Source organism: Rattus norvegicus, chromosome 14, assembly GCF_036323735.1.
Source record: "Rattus norvegicus strain BN/NHsdMcwi chromosome 14, GRCr8, whole genome shotgun sequence".
In the NCBI taxonomy this organism is placed as follows: Eukaryota; Metazoa; Chordata; class Mammalia; order Rodentia; family Muridae; genus Rattus; species Rattus norvegicus.
The window spans coordinates 101,891,022-101,908,339 of record NC_086032.1 but is presented as its reverse complement, the minus strand read 5'-3'; the positions used below and the strand labels follow the sequence as shown (position 1 = coordinate 101,908,339).

Sequence of the window (17,318 nt, the reverse complement as noted above, 5' to 3'; positions counted from 1 at the left end):
GGCTTTCGCCTCTTTCCCTTCTCCTCTTTCTTCCAGTACCAGCTGATTCCGGGTGGTGGCGAGTGCTAGACAAGCACTGCACGACTACGCTAACCCTCGCTCTCAGCATCTTAAAAGTCCCCACTGCCTTTCATATTCTTTCTATACCTACCAGATACGATCGTCCAGATGAGAGAAAGCCAAGTAGTGCGTGCGTGCTAGGGTGAAGAATTATTTTGTTGTAGGATTTCAGGAAAGGATTTAGAATTCGTAACTTTTTTTTTTTTTTTTTTTTTTTGTTACTGGAGGAGGAGGAGGAGGAAGGAAGTGGTAAAGTTATTTTCGATGCTGATGAAGTCACAGGTGTGAGTGCCAAGCACGGAGCATGAGCGTAGAGCAGTGTGAACATGGAGTAAGGCGAGCCAGGCCGCCTCTGGCTGCAAGTGCCAAACGAAATTTGAAGAAGTCGTGATGTTCTTATCGTTGAGTTTTGCTTCCTTATTCACACCCACCCATCTCAAATGATGTCATGGTTTTTCCATGTGGGAACAAGTATGACTGGGTGGTGGCAGGGGAGTCCCCTTCATGATTTGTATCACACATATGCAAATGAGTAATATTTGTAGCTATTGAGTTTTCCATAAATGACCCTTTGAAATTGTTGCTAAATATTGTATCAACCCTCTCTAATAAAAATACTTCATTTCCTCTGTTGTAATCATATAACATGGCATAGAGTGAAAACTCTGTAGTCTATGAAAACATGGAAGCCAGGCTAGGGCCCACAGCCAGACCGTGTATAGCTGCCAGCCATGTCATCATGGCACACTTTTCAGTGCCGAGCTAGGCAGGCTGCATAAAGGATCAGGGAGAATTAGATATAAGAAGGCTAGTCTGGTCCCTCGTCAAGGTGGACAACTGTGTGTCGATGGGGCTACGGGCGCTCAGCTCTGGCAGACTGCCTCTGTGCCCACGTGGTGCTAGCAAACCTCTGGAATGTTCGTGAAGCCACAGGTACCAATGCTCAGCTCCGGTCACTTGACTCTTAAGTTTGGTAATATATATATAGATTTTTTTTTTAAATGCACTAGTTGCTCCTATACAATTTAAAAAAAAATACAAAGGTTAACACTGCTATAAGTTCAGCAAAACGTACCTGCATATTTCAGGATCTGGCTGTCTTTGTACCTCTTGATACACCAATTTTAGTAAATTGATCATGAATTTGGTTGGAAAGTGAAATTTTGCTTCTTGGTAGTTTTAGTTTGTTTGGTATATTTGACTAGGCATATTGGCAAAATGTAATTATAAAATAGTATATTTGAGAGTTATATAGGACGCAATATACTTTTTCAGTTTGGTCTTTCAAGACAGGTTTTCCCATAATCACAGGCTAGCCTCAAACTTGAGAGGTAGCCAAGGTAATCCCGTGCCCCCACCTCCCTAGTGCTGGGGTAAAGCATATCCCCGAGTGCTCGATTTTTGCATTAACAGTTCTCTCAGACAGGCCTACGTCTGTTTCTCGTGTCTCTTTATTTTCACAGTTAAAAACAGGATCTGTGACCCCGTAGCTGGTGTGTGGTAGGAAGATGACTTCTCAGTGTGGAGTACATTTGATTTCTGTCACGGTTTTATTTGACTATGATGTGATTGTGAAAGTTTTGTTTTTTGCTTTTAGTTTTCAAAATTTGGGTATTCGGTGTGTAAAGAAAAAAGAAGTGAAAGAAGCTATCATTTTAAGAATTAGCGCAGGAATCAATCCTTTCAATGGTAAGCGTTTTGTCATCACCTCTACTGTTTATATATCAATGCACTGTGATTTGTATTTATATGACAGTTCCACTTGTTGGCTTATATTTAAGTGGGCGCCTCATGCCCTCCCTTGCTGTTTATTTTGACATAAGGTCTTTCTGTGGAGCTCTGGCTGCCCTGTCACTCAGTGTGTACACCCCAGACTGGCCATGAACTCCTAGCCGTCCACCCTCACTCAAACAGAAACCCCCAAATGAAACCTCCTCCAAGTGGTTTTGTTTTTTTTGTTTTTTTGTTTTTGTTTTTGTTTTTTTTTTTTTTTTGATTCTCTTTCGGTATGCTGCTCCTTTATGCCTGTCTGCCAGCTGTCAGGATTCACCCTGCCTTCCGAGTGTTGAAGGGACACTGTGTTATAAAGTATTGGCCTCCCTTACCACCACCATTGTTTCACAGTGATCTCCTACAGCCCAGCTAACTTGAATTGCTGTCTAACTGAGGCTGGCCTTGGGCCCTTGAACTTTGGCTCCCAAGTTGTCATAACAGGCATGAGCTCCATTCCTGGCCACGCAAAATATTCTTTAGACTTCTTTTCAATTTTTAATGAGTGTTTTGCTCGTGCGTATGTAGTATGTGTACCACATACGTAGCTGGAGGGCAGAAGAGGGCATCTGATCCCCCAGAACTTGAGTCGCAGTTGTGAGTCGCATCTCCAGGATGTGACTTGGAACAAACCTAGGTCCTCTGTAAGAGCAACGAGTACTCTTATTTTTGAAGTATGTTTTTGTATTGGTAAGATAGGTCCTACTGTTCTGTACATTTTATCATGAATAGCATTTACTAAGTAAGCATTTTTTTTTAATTTTCTTGTTTTGGGGACAAGATCTTGACATAACAAAGACTAACTTCAGATGCCCCACCTGAGATTTTCTCTGTGTTCAAGTCTCCCTCCTGCTGGGGTTACAGGCATACACCACCATTCCCAGTTTAAACATTTGATTTTTGTCGTTGTTGTTGTTATTGTGTTTTTGTTTGTTTTGTTTCTGCTTTTGAGACACGCTCTCATGTGTTCTGCGCTGGTCTCAAACTCACTATGTAGCCAAGAATGACCTTGAATTTCGTCCTGCTCCACCTCCCGGTACTGGGATCATTCACGTACATCGTGACACTTGGTTTTGCGTCCTTGGAGATTGAACTCTGGGTTTTGTGTGCGCTGAAGAGGTGCTCTGCCAAGGGGGCTGCTTCCTTGGCCCTAAGAACATGCTCTTTATGACACTCTTGGCTATGGCATCTGGTACCTTTTTAGCATTCTATTTTGTTGAGTAGATGAGTGATTTAAAATCTCCATTCTAAAGCCCTCCGTCGCTATTGACTAGTTTTGTTTGCCTAGGCATGATAGAGCACGTGTGTATTTCAAGCTACTTAAGATGGCATCCTCAAACTGTCTGCGTAGCTGTGGATAATCAGTCTGTATGAAAACTCCTGTCTTCAGTGTTTAGTGAAAATACGAAGATGCTACATTCAGCCATTCTGAGTTCCTAAGACTTTGCCTGCTAGGATAGACTCAGTACTTGAAGGTGACAGCCATGTAAGATAAAAACCTTAAGTCCAGGTCTGGTGCTGCACTGGTTGAGAGAGAAGGGATATTTCTTCTATTCCAGGATGAGGCTCAGACTTTGTAGAAAATTAGCTCAGGGTAGGGAGTATGACTAAGTAAGTACAGAGCCTGTGACATAAGCGTGAGACCTGAGTTCAATTCTAGCATCCATTTGGAAAGAGCTAGGCATTCCCAACACAAGGGAGGTGGCTCCCGGTGGATTTCTGGGGCTGTCAACGTTCAGCGATTGACCCTGTCTCAAAATACAGTGGAGGGCGGTCGTCCTGATCTCTGCCCTCCACATGACTTATCTGTACATGCGTGTGCACAGACCAGGCAGTTCTCAGTCGAGCTTTCACCCTGTACTGAGTCCAGGGCTCGCCTGTGGTCCCTGGTCATCAGTGATTTTTAACCATGTTGTACAGAGACGGGAATGATACTGATGCAGTGAAACGGTCTCTCTACATAGAGAAAGAGCAAAACAAAATTCCCCAAATGATAATCCTTTGTGAAAATAGAATTTCTTGCCTTTGATAGAATCATTGTGTGGCTAACTATATTTATATTTTAGGTTATTAGCCATTTTATTTTTCGTTTATATATCACTTTAATTCTTTAAACTCTCATTGGCAAATACCTGCACCCAGATACAGCCTCTCATGTAACCTCAAGGCAAAGAAACATTTCCCCACCCACAAAATGGCTTTGATCTTTCTTAGTCAGCTCTCTCCTTCATGTCCTGCCCCAGTCAACAGCTCCATTCCTTTCCGCCAGCACACCTAACTTTTCTAGGGTTTTATAGAGTTGGAAGTATATTCTTTTCTAGTCTATATGTTTCCCTGTCTGGGTCCATTTGGTCTTACTGTTTTTGCAGTGTGTATTGTTGGAGTGTATAGCCACAGTTTGTTCTTTACTGCTGGGTGTTAGTCCATTCTATGACTATACACAGTTTGTCTCTATTAACATAAATTTATTTGTAAACTCAGGAGCACCTAGCCATTCATTGATTTTGTCTGTCTGTCTGTCTGCCTGTCTGCCTGTCTGCCTGTCTGTGTTTCTCACTAGCCTAGAGCTTGACCAATAGTCCTGCTTCTGCCTTCCCAGCCTGGAATTATTACCCAGGAGCCTTACTACTGCACCTGGCTTTATCGCATGGATTTGGAGGGCTGAGCTTGTACTTACAAGGAAATTACTTTATCCACTGAATTATTTCTCTCAGCCCCATTTTGACCTTTCTAGTTGTACGGGTATGTTTTCATAGACCCAAATGTTAGGCCTAAGAACACTGACACTGGAAGAAATCTCAGTGTTAGGATAACTCCTGAGACTGTTTGACTGACATTGTGTGAGATACTTTTTTTTTTTTTAAATTACTCATCACCTGTAAGACTGGGGAATTTAGCTAGTTATTTTTCAAATTTAATCTTTTAATTTTGATAGCTGCATCCCTTCCAAGTAAATTTTTCATGTAATTTAATGAATTTCGTGCTTTTAAAATATGACATATATTAGTAATAATGTATTGCTACAGGCCTAGAATATTTCAAAAGGCAGCAATATTTTGTTTTAGAAATGGACTTCTTTTCAAATATCAGTGCAAAGAGGCTATTCACCTGCAATATTCTGTGGCAAGGTTTTATATTTTTTCAGGACCGTAAAAGTGCCCCGATGTGCAGTTCGTTTTTAAGCTGACTTGATTTACACATTAAGTTAGATCACCGGTATCTTTTTCTCGTTGCATCTCTAAAATGCCGGGGCATAGTTAATATGGCCCCTCTGGTTCAAATTCCCACACTATTATTTAGCTGTAAAATTTGGGACAAATAACGTCATCTCCTTAAAATCCGTGTCTCACCTATAAGAACACGGACGATGACGGTTTCTGCTAGATTAGAAGATAATTACAGACTGGGCGAAGTACTGTGTTAAATGAAGAGTGCCTATTTGCCACCACCTATGAATTGTGTCCACATTTAAGATTTTTGCTTTATGGTGGTCAGTTTATGGTTCTGACCTTAAGTCTCTGGTCTCTGGTGTGGTCTCTCCCTGAGCATGGCTACAATTTACCATAGGCGGTTAAATAGTGAGTGCACAATGAGCTGTAAGGAAAGCTAATCTTGAGACGGTACACCATCCTAGTTCTCTGCAGACAGAGGTGCAGACTGAGCTTATTGGGTGTTGGGGAGAGAGAAAGACAGCAGGATTTTGGTCTTATGTAAGTATTAGTGTTATGTGTTCTCCGCTCTAAGCCTGAGATTGTACCATTCAGTCCCTGAACAGCAGCTGCTGGACATTGAAGACTGCGACCTCAATGTGGTGAGGCTGTGCTTCCAAGTTTTCCTTCCTGATGAACATGGTAACTTCACAACCGCGCTGCCTCCCATTGTTTCCAACCCGATTTACGACAACCGTAAGTGCTTTGATTTTTTTCTTATGTCTGTACTCTTAGCTTGTCTTGTTTCCTTGACTGCTGAAAGGTCTAAAGGATTTTCATAACTTGAAAAGGAGTACATTAGGTGGGATTAGTGGTTTGCACATATAATTCTAGCAACCAGAAGTCTGAGTCAGAGGTAAAGTTTGAAGGCATTATGGGATGTACGTTGAGACCTCATCTCAAGAAACAAAAAGAAGCCAGTGGTGGTGCATGTCTTTAATCCCAGCACTCAGACACAGATCTCTGTGGGTTCAAGGCCATCCTGGTCTACACTGTGATTTCCAGGATTAAATCTTATTAGATTATTATTAAAATTATAAGATTATTATTAAATCTTATTAAAGAGATCCTGTCTCAAAACAAACAAACAAATAAATAAAGCAGTGTCCATTACAGAAAAAAATTCCTCAAGTATATACACATATATAGGAAGAATAGCAAATGACTGTTAGTCCCCTCCAAAATGGCCACTGTCCTCAAACACACATTGCAGTCCCTTTGAACAAACACAGACACCATCCTTCTCAGCACTCTCATTCACCCACTGTGTTTGGCAACTTAAAAAAAAGGATCAGTGATCTTTTAAAAAACCTTTTTTCAATCCTTCGTGGTAGTGCATGCCTATAATCATGGCACTTGGGAAGTCGAGGCAGGCAGATCAGGAGTTAAGTTTTCCTTGGCTGTGTTTAAAAATAGGAGTTCAAGACGATACTGTGTTACATGATTCCCCAATTTTTCTCTCACAATGTATCTTGAACCTTTTTCAATCACATTTTTCTTTTTCTTTTCTTTTTTCCTTTTAAACACTGCCAGCAATTGAACCAGGTCGTCGTACACAGCTATACCCCAAGCCCCACTTAGGTTTCCAGTAGCTACATATTTTCTTTCATCCATCCATCCTTCCTTCCTCCTCCCTCCCTTCCTCCCTTCCTTCCTCCTCCCTCCCTCCCTTCCTTCCTTCCTTCCTCCTCCCTCCCTCCCTTCCTCCTCCCTCCCTCCCTTCCTCCCTCCCTTCCTTACCTCCTCCTCCCTTCCTCCCTTACCTCCTCCTCCCTCCCTTCCTTCCTTCCTCTTCCCTCCCTTCCTCCCTTCCTTCCTCCCTCCCTCCCTTCCTTCCTCCCTTCCTCCCTTCCTTCCTCCCTCCCTCCCTTCCTTCCTCCCTCCCTCCCTTCCTTCCTCCTCCCTTCCTTCCTTCCTCCTCCCTCCCTCCCTTCCTTCCTCCTCCCTTCCTTCCTTCCTTCCTTCCTTCCTTCCTTCCTCCCTTCCTCCCTCCCTCCCTTCCTTCCTTCCTTCCTTCCTCCTCCCTTCCTCCCTCCCTCCCTTCCTTCCTTCCTTCCTTACTTCCTCCTCCCTCCCTTCCTTCCTTACCTCCTCCTCCCTTCCTCCCTTCCTCCCTCCCTCCCTCCCTCCCTTCCTTCCTTCCTCCTCCCTCCCTCCCTTCCTTCCTTCCTTCCTCCTCCCTTCCTTCCTCCCTTCCTTCTTCCCTCCCTCCCTTCCTCCCTCCCTCCTTCCTTGTTTCCTCCTTCCTTTCTACCTTCCTTCCTTCCTTCCTTCCTCCCTCCCTTCCTTCCTTCCTCCCTCCCTCCCTTCCTTCCTTCCTCCTCCCTTCCTTCCTCCCTTCCTTCCTCCCTCCCTCCCTTCCTTCCTCCCTCCCTCCCTCCTTCCTTGTTTCCTCCTTCCTTTCTACCTTCCTTCCTTCCTTCCTTCCTTCCTTCCTTCCTTCCTCCCTCCCTCCCTTCGTTCCTCCTTCCTTGCTTCCTCCTTCCTTTCTTCCTTCCTTCTGTTGCTTTTCTTTTTCTTTTTTTCAAGAAAGGGTTTCTCTGTGTATCAGTCCTGGTTGTCCTAAACTCCCACTGTAAATTAGGCTGCCCTTGAACTCACAGAAATCCACCTGCCTCTACTTCTGCCTCTGCCTCCCATGTGCTGGTATGAAAGGCCTGTGCCACCTTGTTCAGCAGCATGATTTTATATGGCTATGTATTAATTTTAAGAACTCATTAATATGATATTTAAGAATATATTTGGTTTGTTTCCTTTTTAAGGATTTATTTATTATTATATTTATATGAGTACACTGTAGCTGTCTCTGTAGACACACCAGAAGAGGGCATCAGATCCCATTAGAGATGGTTGTGAGCCGCCATGTGGTTGCTGGGATCTGAACTCAGGACCTGTGGAAGAACAGCCAGTGCTCTTAACCACTGAGCCATCTCTGCAATCCACCCTCACTGCTTTTGATGATGAACTATTACATGGAACCATGAGTGAATTAGCCCGTTCCTCCTCAAGCTGCCTTTGGTCATGGTGTTTCATCACTAGCATTACAAGACAGTGCTGAGACCCACTGTTTTTAATCCTCTGCATTTAGGTGCCCCAAATACTGCAGAATTAAGGATCTGTCGTGTGAACAAGAACTGTGGCAGTGTCAGGGGAGGAGACGAAATATTTCTGCTCTGTGACAAAGTTCAGAAAGGTATTTATCAGTTTTGTTTAATTGAATTAGTAATATATGTTTGATTAGTATATGTATTTTACTGTTCCCCCATTGTCATTATTCTTTGGCCTCTTATTCACTAGATGATATAGAAGTTCGTTTCGTGTTGAATGACTGGGAAGCCAAAGGTATTTTTTCACAAGCTGATGTGCACCGCCAAGTTGCCATTGTTTTCAGGACGCCTCCATACTGCAGAGCCATAGTGGAGCCCGTGACAGTGAAAATGCAGCTGCGGAGGCCTTCCGACCAGGAAGTCAGCGAGTCTATGGACTTCAGATACCTGCCAGATGAAAAAGGTAGACGAGAGCCGGGGGTGACGTGTGTGTGTGTGTGTGTGTGTGTGTGTGTGTGTGTGTGTGTGTGTGTGTGTATGTGTGTGTGTGTGAGGTGTGTGTGTGTGTTTGTGTGTGTGTGTGGTGTGTGTGAGGTGTGTGGTGTGTGCGTGTGTGTGTGGTGTGTGTGTGAGGTGTGTGGTGTGTGTGAGGTGTGTGGTGTGTGTGAGGTGTGTGTGTGTGCGTGTGTGTGTGTGTCTGTGTGTGTGTGGTGTGTGTGTGTGAGGTGTGTGTGTGTGTGTCTGTGTGTGTGTGTGTGGTGTGTGTATGTGTGTGTGTGTGTGTGAGGTGTGTGGTGTGTGTGTGTGTGTGGTGTGGTGTGTGTGTGTGGTGTGTGTGAGGTATGTGGTGTGTGCGTGTGTGTGTGTGTATGTGTTTGTGTGTGAGGTGTGTGTGTGTGTGTGTGTGTGTTTGGGTGTGTGTGGGGTGTGTGTGGTGTGTGTGTGTGTAGTGGTGTATGTGTGTGTTTGGGGTGTGTGTGGGGTGTGTGAGGTGTGTGTGTGTGTGTGTGTGTGTGTGTGTGTGTGTGTGTGGTGTGCGCACATGTGGGTGGACTGGAAACAGACTCATGTAGCCCATGCTGTCTTTGAACTCCCTATGGAGCTATGGATGAGGATGACTCTTAGCTGATCATGGGGATTACGGCAGTGTGCCCTGTGCACTCCCTGCTGCCTTTTTAAATGTGGTGCTAGGAATTGGGCTCAGGTTTTTATGTGCACTGGCAAGTGCTGAGCTGACCGAGTCCCAGTCTCTCCTGAAGAATAGATCGTTGTCTTAAGCTGATCATGTTCGCAATATTGTAAAATAAATATTTCAGTATAGTTTTATATATTCAGAATCTGTATTTTTTCCTTGGAAGTTTTCAGTTGTATGTTTTTGTCTTGGTTTGTTTTTTTCCTCATAGTCTTTGCATTTCTTAGGAGAGTTTGAATAATTGTAGAGTTCTTGAACTGTTAGATCATATTTTCTATGTATGTATTTTAGGAATTTTTTTTGTACTTTTTGAACCCTTTTATAGGTGGGAAATTTGTTAATCATAAAGCTGTATCTATTGTGGTTGATTGTGTTAGTTCATGTTAACTTTTAGGTGTTTTTAGGTTGAAAAATGACTATTTTTAAGCTTTTTAAAATTAAAAGTGAAGTGTCCTTTGTAACCGATATGGATGTATTGTACAATAACGTACTTAGAAGCCTGTATCACTCACGTGTATTTAAGACTTCCGTATGCCGCTGATAGAGCGCATGTTACGGTGGGGGAGCCAGAATCCCATGGTTCACTGCTTTCCCCTTTCTTTTCCAATCAGATGCCTATGGCAATAAATCAAAGAAGCAAAAGACGACTCTCATTTTTCAGAAACTGCTGCAAGATTGTGGTAAGAACACTTTGATTGAGTTATATTTAAGTAAATGTCTTCTACTTGCTTTATTCTGTCTTTAAATTTTTAAAGTGATAAACTATTTTTTCAAAATACATTTAATAATAGAAAAACGTATCATACCAAGTCACTTCCCTGAGAAAACAAGAGCTGTCCCTCTGGAGTCAATTGGAGAAACAAGATTCATCAAAAAAGGTATTCTATCCCTGTAAAATACTGTTTGTGCGTTTTTTAGGAATAACTTCTTTTTAAATCTCTTTCTTCCCCACAGTCCCTCACATTCTTACTGTTGAGACTGGGCCTCTGAAGGCTATGTTGGAACTGTTATATTTCGGGGATAGGCACCTGTTTATAACTGTTGAACTGTCGAACATGGCTGAGCGCCCTTGGTTGTGTACTGTCTCTCACGGCCATTTTAAAATGGTGCTAGGGTAGGACCTGTGGCATGCTGACCAACCACTTGCCGTGCCCAGCCCCAGGCCAGACCAAGAGTCCCCTCTCTCTTCTGCTACAGCTGCAGAGCTGGACAGTTCCCACAGAGGTTTTCCCGACACAAACCTTAAAACGATCTGCCTTTTAAAGAGGGTATTCTGTAATCCCCTAACGAATCCTTAAATGGGTTCTTTATCCTGGTTTTCATAGTACTTGTGCAGTTATAAATAAATGGAGGCATTTTTCCTCAGTTTTCCGTGATGGGGAATTCTGTAAGACCTCAGGGTCATGTTCTCCATCCTCCCCGAAAGCAGAGGCTATAAATTATAAGATGATTTGGGCTTTCGGACACCTGATTCTCATGTTTAACTAGAAGAAAATTACATATGCCAAAATAACTCTGAAATCATTTGCATGTATTTCTGTGACCATCTGCATGCTACAGAGTTTAGTCTTGAACTCAGGTAATAACTCGTGTGCTTTAATTTGTTTGGAATGCGTCACTTCCCTAGGAAGGTTTTAGTATGTTTTTATAATTTCAATTCAGAAATAATACTTTACATCAATTTGTTCATCTTGCTCTGTAAAATATATTTTTTCTTCTACAGAATCCAACTTGTTTTCTCATGGTACAGTTTTACCGGAAACGCCCAGGTCTTCAGGAGTTCCAGGGCAAGCTGAACCCTACTATTCTTCTTCCGGGTCCATCTCAAATGCATTGCCACATCACCCGTCAGCCATGCCCTCCATGGTCCATCAGCCTGCAAGCTGGTCACCGGTGACACACCCCACCTCACACCCAGGCAGTACTAACACCCTGAGCAGCTTCCCGGCCGGACAGCTTTCCTCTAACTCACAAGGTGTCCTTCCGTTCCTAGACGGGGCTGGCATGAACGACTTAAGTGCCTCTAATGCTTGCCTTTTTAGTACTGATAACCTGGCTAGGATGGAGACGCCGTCCATGTCACCGACCGACTTATACAGTATTTCTGACGTCAACATGCTGACGAATCGGCCTGTGAGTGTGATGACAAGCAGCACTGATGGCATGGGGGACACTGATCACCCAAGACTTGTGAGTGTCAATCTTGAAAACCCCTCCTGTAACTCCAGGTTAGACCCAAGAGACCCGAGACAACTGCATCAGATGTCTACTGCCAGTATGTCAGCAGCAGGCACCAGTTCCAGTTCTGTTTTTGTTTCACAGTCGGATACATTCAATAGACCCCACTTCAGTTGTATAGATAATGGTCTGACAAATGAACCCGGATTAGCAAACGACGCACATCATCCTAACTTTGCCCAGAGCAGTCAGTACTCAGGTATCGATGCTCTGCAGAGTGAGCAGTTGGGCGACTCCTTCGAGTATAGTTTTTTCAAAATATAAGTTGTAGGACTTAAATAGGTGTACAGACTATTAAGAGGAAGTTCAGATGTCAGAACTTTAAAGCTGCCACTGTTTCTTACTTTGAAAAAGATATGCCTGAAGTACATGTGCTTGATGCGAATTGTTTTTCTGTATTTCCCCAAGACCAGCTATGGGTCTTTATAATGTATTAGTTAAATGAAAGGATATTTGCTTTCAAGCAGATTTAAAGTAAAACATGTAATGGCTATGCCATTGGGAAATAAACTCATTGTTGTTGAGGCCCATAGGCCAAAGTGACCCCTAAGGGGTTTTCTGAGGTTTCTTGGTATTTTAGAGGGTGTGTGTGTGTGTGTGTGTGTGTGTGTGTGTGTGTGTGTGTTAAAGTAAGCTTTCAAGGTATGGAAGGTTTTTGTTCTATTTTATATTATTTAGACCCTTTAAAGTTACATGTGAAATTAGCTTGATATCTGTATTTTCAAGAAAAAGTTTTCTTGAGCCTTTTCTTTTTAGATGCTCTCACTCCCTTTGATTTCTTAAAGCCTGTCTACTTATCTATAAAGAATCTGACCAGGCATCCTGGGCTCATGTCTGTGATCTCTGTATGTGAGATTGTAGGTTCACAGATGCCTGAACACATGGCAAGCTCAATACCAGCTAGAGCGGCTTACGGAAAGCTTGTCCCAAAGAAGAGAAAAGACCAAGCGTGTGACTCAGTGCTGGAGCTTGCTTAATGTGTACAAGGCCCATGTTCAGCCCTGTGTAGGAGAGACTAAGTAACAAACTTATTTCAGCTCAATATATCCATACAGAGTGTTGAACTTTTCTCAGGACTCGTTTCTTCTTCAGCCTTTACCACTCTGCACATTTCTATGCCATGCTTCCAGTTCCTGAGGCAAAAGCCTTGGTGTCACCTCTATGCTTCTCCCTCCCACATCTTTCTCATCCATCATTAAACGCAGAAGGCCATTTCCTCTGAGTGCCTCCAAAGCTCCCCGTCTCCTCTGACCTTCTGATCTTCCTGCTCTGCCTCTGCAGCGCTGGGATTGCTTGCGTGCTCCACCACACTAGATTTGTGTGGTACTAGGGATGAAAGATGGGTCTCTGCTGGGAGAAGTCTTCTCACAGTTGAGATACTTGCTCAGCTCAGACTAACTGCAGTCACTCTGTATTAGTGACACTGACAGACCTGGACATAGCTACTAAGGAGCTCAGCAGATGTTACTTGCACATCGACTTATTTCAGTTTTTCCTGTAAGGTGAACTAAGGTATGTCTACATCTGTGTTTAGAGCATTTTCAATTGATGTTTTATTCTCAGGTGCTACTTACTGATCACAGCATTCAGTGTATAACTTCCAATGCATTTATCGACCCGTTTTTCCTTTGCGTCTGGCTGCATTTGTATCTCACGTGTTTTGAGAGAATTGGCCTTCTTTTCCAGATCTCACTTGTGCACTACATCCCTCCTCCTGTTCCCAGTAGCCTCGTATCACCAGTTAGTTCTTGCTCTCTTTGAACAGAATAAATATCTTCTTGAGCTTAAAAGGAAAGGCTGAAAAATATTCCCATCCAAGTACCAAGAACCCTTCCCCTATCACACCCTGTCCTTCCACGTCTTCACCTGGAAAGTGTCCGTGCCTCCATCTCTCTCACTCCCTCCTTCTCCATCCACCTCGGCCTTTAGTCCGCCCCACCCCGTCCCTTATCAGCCTTCACCCTCTTCATCTGTGCTGTCCACAGCCTATCACCTTTTGATGAACAGGATCCTGTGCGTTCCTAACCCCAGCCCAGCCTGCATGGGCTGTTCTGTGTGCATCTCAGCACCACAACTTCTCCTGCTATCCGAATGCTCATGACATTACTGCTGTCACGGAGAGAATTCAGTAGAGACTTCAAAGTCATATCTGGTTGACCTGCTTTTGAGTCTGCCTACTCAGTGTCATGCATCTGCCCCTTCTGTTACTGGCAAGTCTTTATTCTTTTTCTTCAATGAATATCTTTTCCATTTGTTTAAGTTTTTTTAATAGCTTATTCCTCTTACACTTTGTAGTTGGGACCTGTTGAATTTATTCCCACAGGTAGTGTGTGTGTGTGTGTGTGTGTGTGTGTATGTATGTATATATATATATATATATATATATATATATATATATATATAACCTTTTCTGCCTCTGCTCCCAACACTTACCAGCAGGCTTCTCTGCAGGGTTTGGTCATGCTGCCACAGTTGAGAGGGGCAGGGTAGTCAGTTAAGTGTTTCTCACTTATCTCTGGGACTCTAGCACTTGACGTAGACTCTGGCCTAACCGGTGCTGAATAAATGTTTAGAAAGGGGGGATGATTATACATATAATGATCATATTTGATTTTAATGGGAAAGGTGCTTCACCCTGCAGGGAAACTAATGATGCCAGATCATCTTTCCTGTGAGATATACTTCTCTTCTGGCCAACCGCTGCTGCTGCTGCTGCTCCTCCTCCTCCTTCTCTTCCTCTTCCTCTTCTTCCTCCTCTTCCTCTCCCTCCTCCTCTTCCTCCTCCATTCTCCTCCTCCCCCTTCAAAAACTATGCAAAGACTGGGACATAGCTTCATGGTAGAGCATGGCCCTGTGTTTGATACCCAGAATTGCAACAATAATAAAATTATAATAGGAAAGTATGTAAACTACCCTGAGGCTCTTTGATACCCAAAGCAGCTCTCTCAGAAACTGTAGTACCAACAGTATATATAGTATCAGGTAGAAATCCCAAGTACCCCAGTGGTACCCCTTGACAGTTTACTGTGCATAGACATGTTAGTAGCCTGTATTCATGTAAGCCATGTGACATTTTTGTAACTGTATATTATACAATGTACCATGTTCCATGTAGAATATAAGAGGAGAATGGTATTCAACTCTTGTTCTCAAAGAGGAATCACACATACAGTCAATCACATAAACATGGACAGAGTTTAAGGTATAATTTGAAGAATTTTGGATTATGTAAAGACTATGTAACTACTATGTTTGGGACCCCAGAAGTTCTCCTCCATTCCTCCTGGTTCTGCTGTTCTGATTCTATCATGAGAGCCTGCTGACTTCCAATCCTAGCCACCTTTTCATTTGCCTGCTAGTTCTCCATTCAAAAATCTTAGTGTGGAGTAACTGGCCTGTCAGTTTGTCTTCCTATGCTGTGTTGTGTTTCTGCAGCCTCGGCCACATGATATTTTCCCTGGTGAGACTTAAAATTGGTGATCCAGGTTGTCTCTACCATACCAAGTTCTAATCATAAGTTGAAAATTTGCCATAAGCTATCAGACAGCATGAAACAAGGTAAAGAAGAAAGACTGACTGTAGTCAGTTAGCCTAGATGGAGCTGTTGGTCCTCTGACACTCAGACAGAAGATCACAAGTTCAAGGCCTGCAGAGTGTGCAGAGTGAGCGCAAGGGAACAGCTTTGTGAGCTCTTACCTCAGAATATAAAGTGGAAAACAGGTTGCGATGCAGCCGGGTGATAGAGCACCTATGATTTACAGCTGAAGACCCAGAGAAATGAAAACCTGGCCTTCCTACGTCCCAGGTGTGTTTTGTGTTGTCTGAACTGAAACACTGAGTTAACGAAACCGATAGCTGTTTCTCATGGGCCCTGATTAGTGTATTACCCAAACATTCCTAGTCACTCAAACCCAGAGAAAAATCACGGGGTGGGTAAACGCTTTGTGAGATTATGACAGGTTTCTCTTTAGACAGACGTCTAAACTGCCCCCTATGGAGAAGGTCTTTTTTTGGACCTCGCTCTGTCAGAGCACACTTTCTTACCGAGGGAAGTCAGTTACTGGCTTTCCTTTTGGAATTTTGTGACTTGATTTCTTTGTAGAAGTTGAGAGTTTTGGGGAGTCCTTTGACTTTTGTGATGCCGCCACTGCAAGATTTCGGGTTTGCTCAGAGGTTGGATGTGTAAAGAAGGGGCTAGAATGCTTTTGTATCTATGAATGAGAAGCCCATGCAGCAGTGGGCCAGGAGGCACAAAGGCACTCCTTGTGTTCATCCCTTTAATTGAATATTTAAGCTGAGCGCAGAATTTAAACCTCGAGGTCAATGGTGGAGAAGACCTAATTTTTTTCATGTATGCAAAAAGACCACAAACCCACACATGTCCTCACCACCTTTTTGTCTGTGTTTTGTTTTGTTTTAGGGAGGTTGAGTTTGTTTTGTTTTTTTCCAAACAGGGTTTTCTCTGTGTTGCCCTGACTGTTCTGGAACTCACAGAAGTCATCTTCTGTCTCCCAAACAACTTCAGGAAATTTTTTTTTTGTTGTTTTTATTTTATTTTATTTTATTTTATCTTTTGGAACTTTAAAGAATCACAAACAAGCCAGGTGGCAGTAGCACACTCCTAAATTTAATCCCAGCACCCAGTGGGCAGAGGCAGGCATATTTCTGTTACTTCGAGGCCAACGGGTCTACAGAGTGAGTTTGAGGCCAGCTGGGGATACACAGAGAAAACCTGTCGCAAAAAATAGCAACAAACCCAAAACCAAAACAACAACAACAAAAGAATCATAAACAAAATAAAAGAAATGTTTACTTCTTAAATTGAGTTTTTAGCAGATACATAATATTTGATGAAACACCAAATTGCAGATACATAATATTTGATGAAACACCAAATTTATCTAGGCTAATTTCTTCCTAAGCTTCTTTAACCAAAATGCAACTCTTCCTGTAAACGGAGTGAGATAAGGCTGGGGTACCGTGGGCTCTCGATGGCATTCGTCGCTGCTCTTAGTGAACCAGCTGTGGCAATACATCCTGTAGCTCCAACCCGTGGAAGACGGAGACCTCAGCCAATCAGTCATCAGTCCAAGAACTTTAAAACGCTGTTGGCTAGGGCTAATAGACTGCAACAAAACGGTGAACCCTTTGCTGTTGTTTTGACTTTAAGTTGAGTATCGACCTGCCTCTCTCTCTCTCTCCTTTCTAAGTACTAGGACTACAGGCATATGCCACACACCTCCCCGGATGTAAAATACTTAGATTGTGGAGAGGAGAGGAGCCTCACGCTGGGATTGAACCCAGGGTTGCATACAACTTAGGGTTAGTGTCAGTACTCCACCACTAAGTTGCCTGCATTTGAAAATGATTGTATAGGCTTGATGATGAATGAATTTTAAGGCTCTGATAAAAATATTTTTTAAGTTCTCAGATGTTGGTCCTAAGAAGTTAAGCTTTGTATCAAGATGAAATATTTTTTTAAATGTCAAGATACCCTTTATTATATAGAATGAATATTGTGTTACTTTTGTAATATCTTTGTATACTGTGATTTTTTTCTTGATGTAATAAACTATTTTCTAAAAACGCTTGTTAGATTTTTACTACTTGCTTATAAAATATCAGTGAAATTTCTTTTTTTTTTTTAACATTTTCGTTTTTTAAGGGGTAGCTATTTGTTCTCAGAATGTACTTCTATCTATAACTACTCTTGGAAACAGTAGCCTCAAGATGTAGTTGAAAAGCCCTTTCAAGGATTCTTGGGTGGGTTTGTTTGAGACCCTTGGGGTCTCACCGTGTCGC

The 17,318-nt window shown here is 42.8% G+C and overlaps 1 protein-coding gene across 2 annotated transcripts in view; it reads left to right on the top strand.

Annotated features, from left to right (window-relative positions):
- Rel (REL proto-oncogene, NF-kB subunit) overlaps positions 1–17,102 on the top strand; it is a 31,087-nt gene extending 13,985 nt beyond the window's left edge. The window contains exons 4-10 of one of the 2 annotated variants that reach the window (NM_001421314.1): positions 1,658–1,749; positions 5,595–5,735; positions 8,128–8,232; positions 8,337–8,549; positions 9,890–9,958; positions 10,070–10,156; positions 11,002–17,102. In NM_001421314.1, coding sequence (NP_001408243.1) covers positions 1,658–1,749; positions 5,595–5,735; positions 8,128–8,232; positions 8,337–8,549; positions 9,890–9,958; positions 10,070–10,156; positions 11,002–11,780 — 1,486 coding nt within the window. In that variant the 3' untranslated portion in view covers positions 11,781–17,102. The remainder of the gene's footprint in view (positions 1–1,657; positions 1,750–5,594; positions 5,736–8,127; positions 8,233–8,336; positions 8,550–9,889; positions 9,959–10,069; positions 10,157–11,001) is intronic. The other variant, XM_039092882.2, reaches the window with a different exon arrangement.
- Positions 17,103–17,318: the final 216 nt, after the last annotated feature.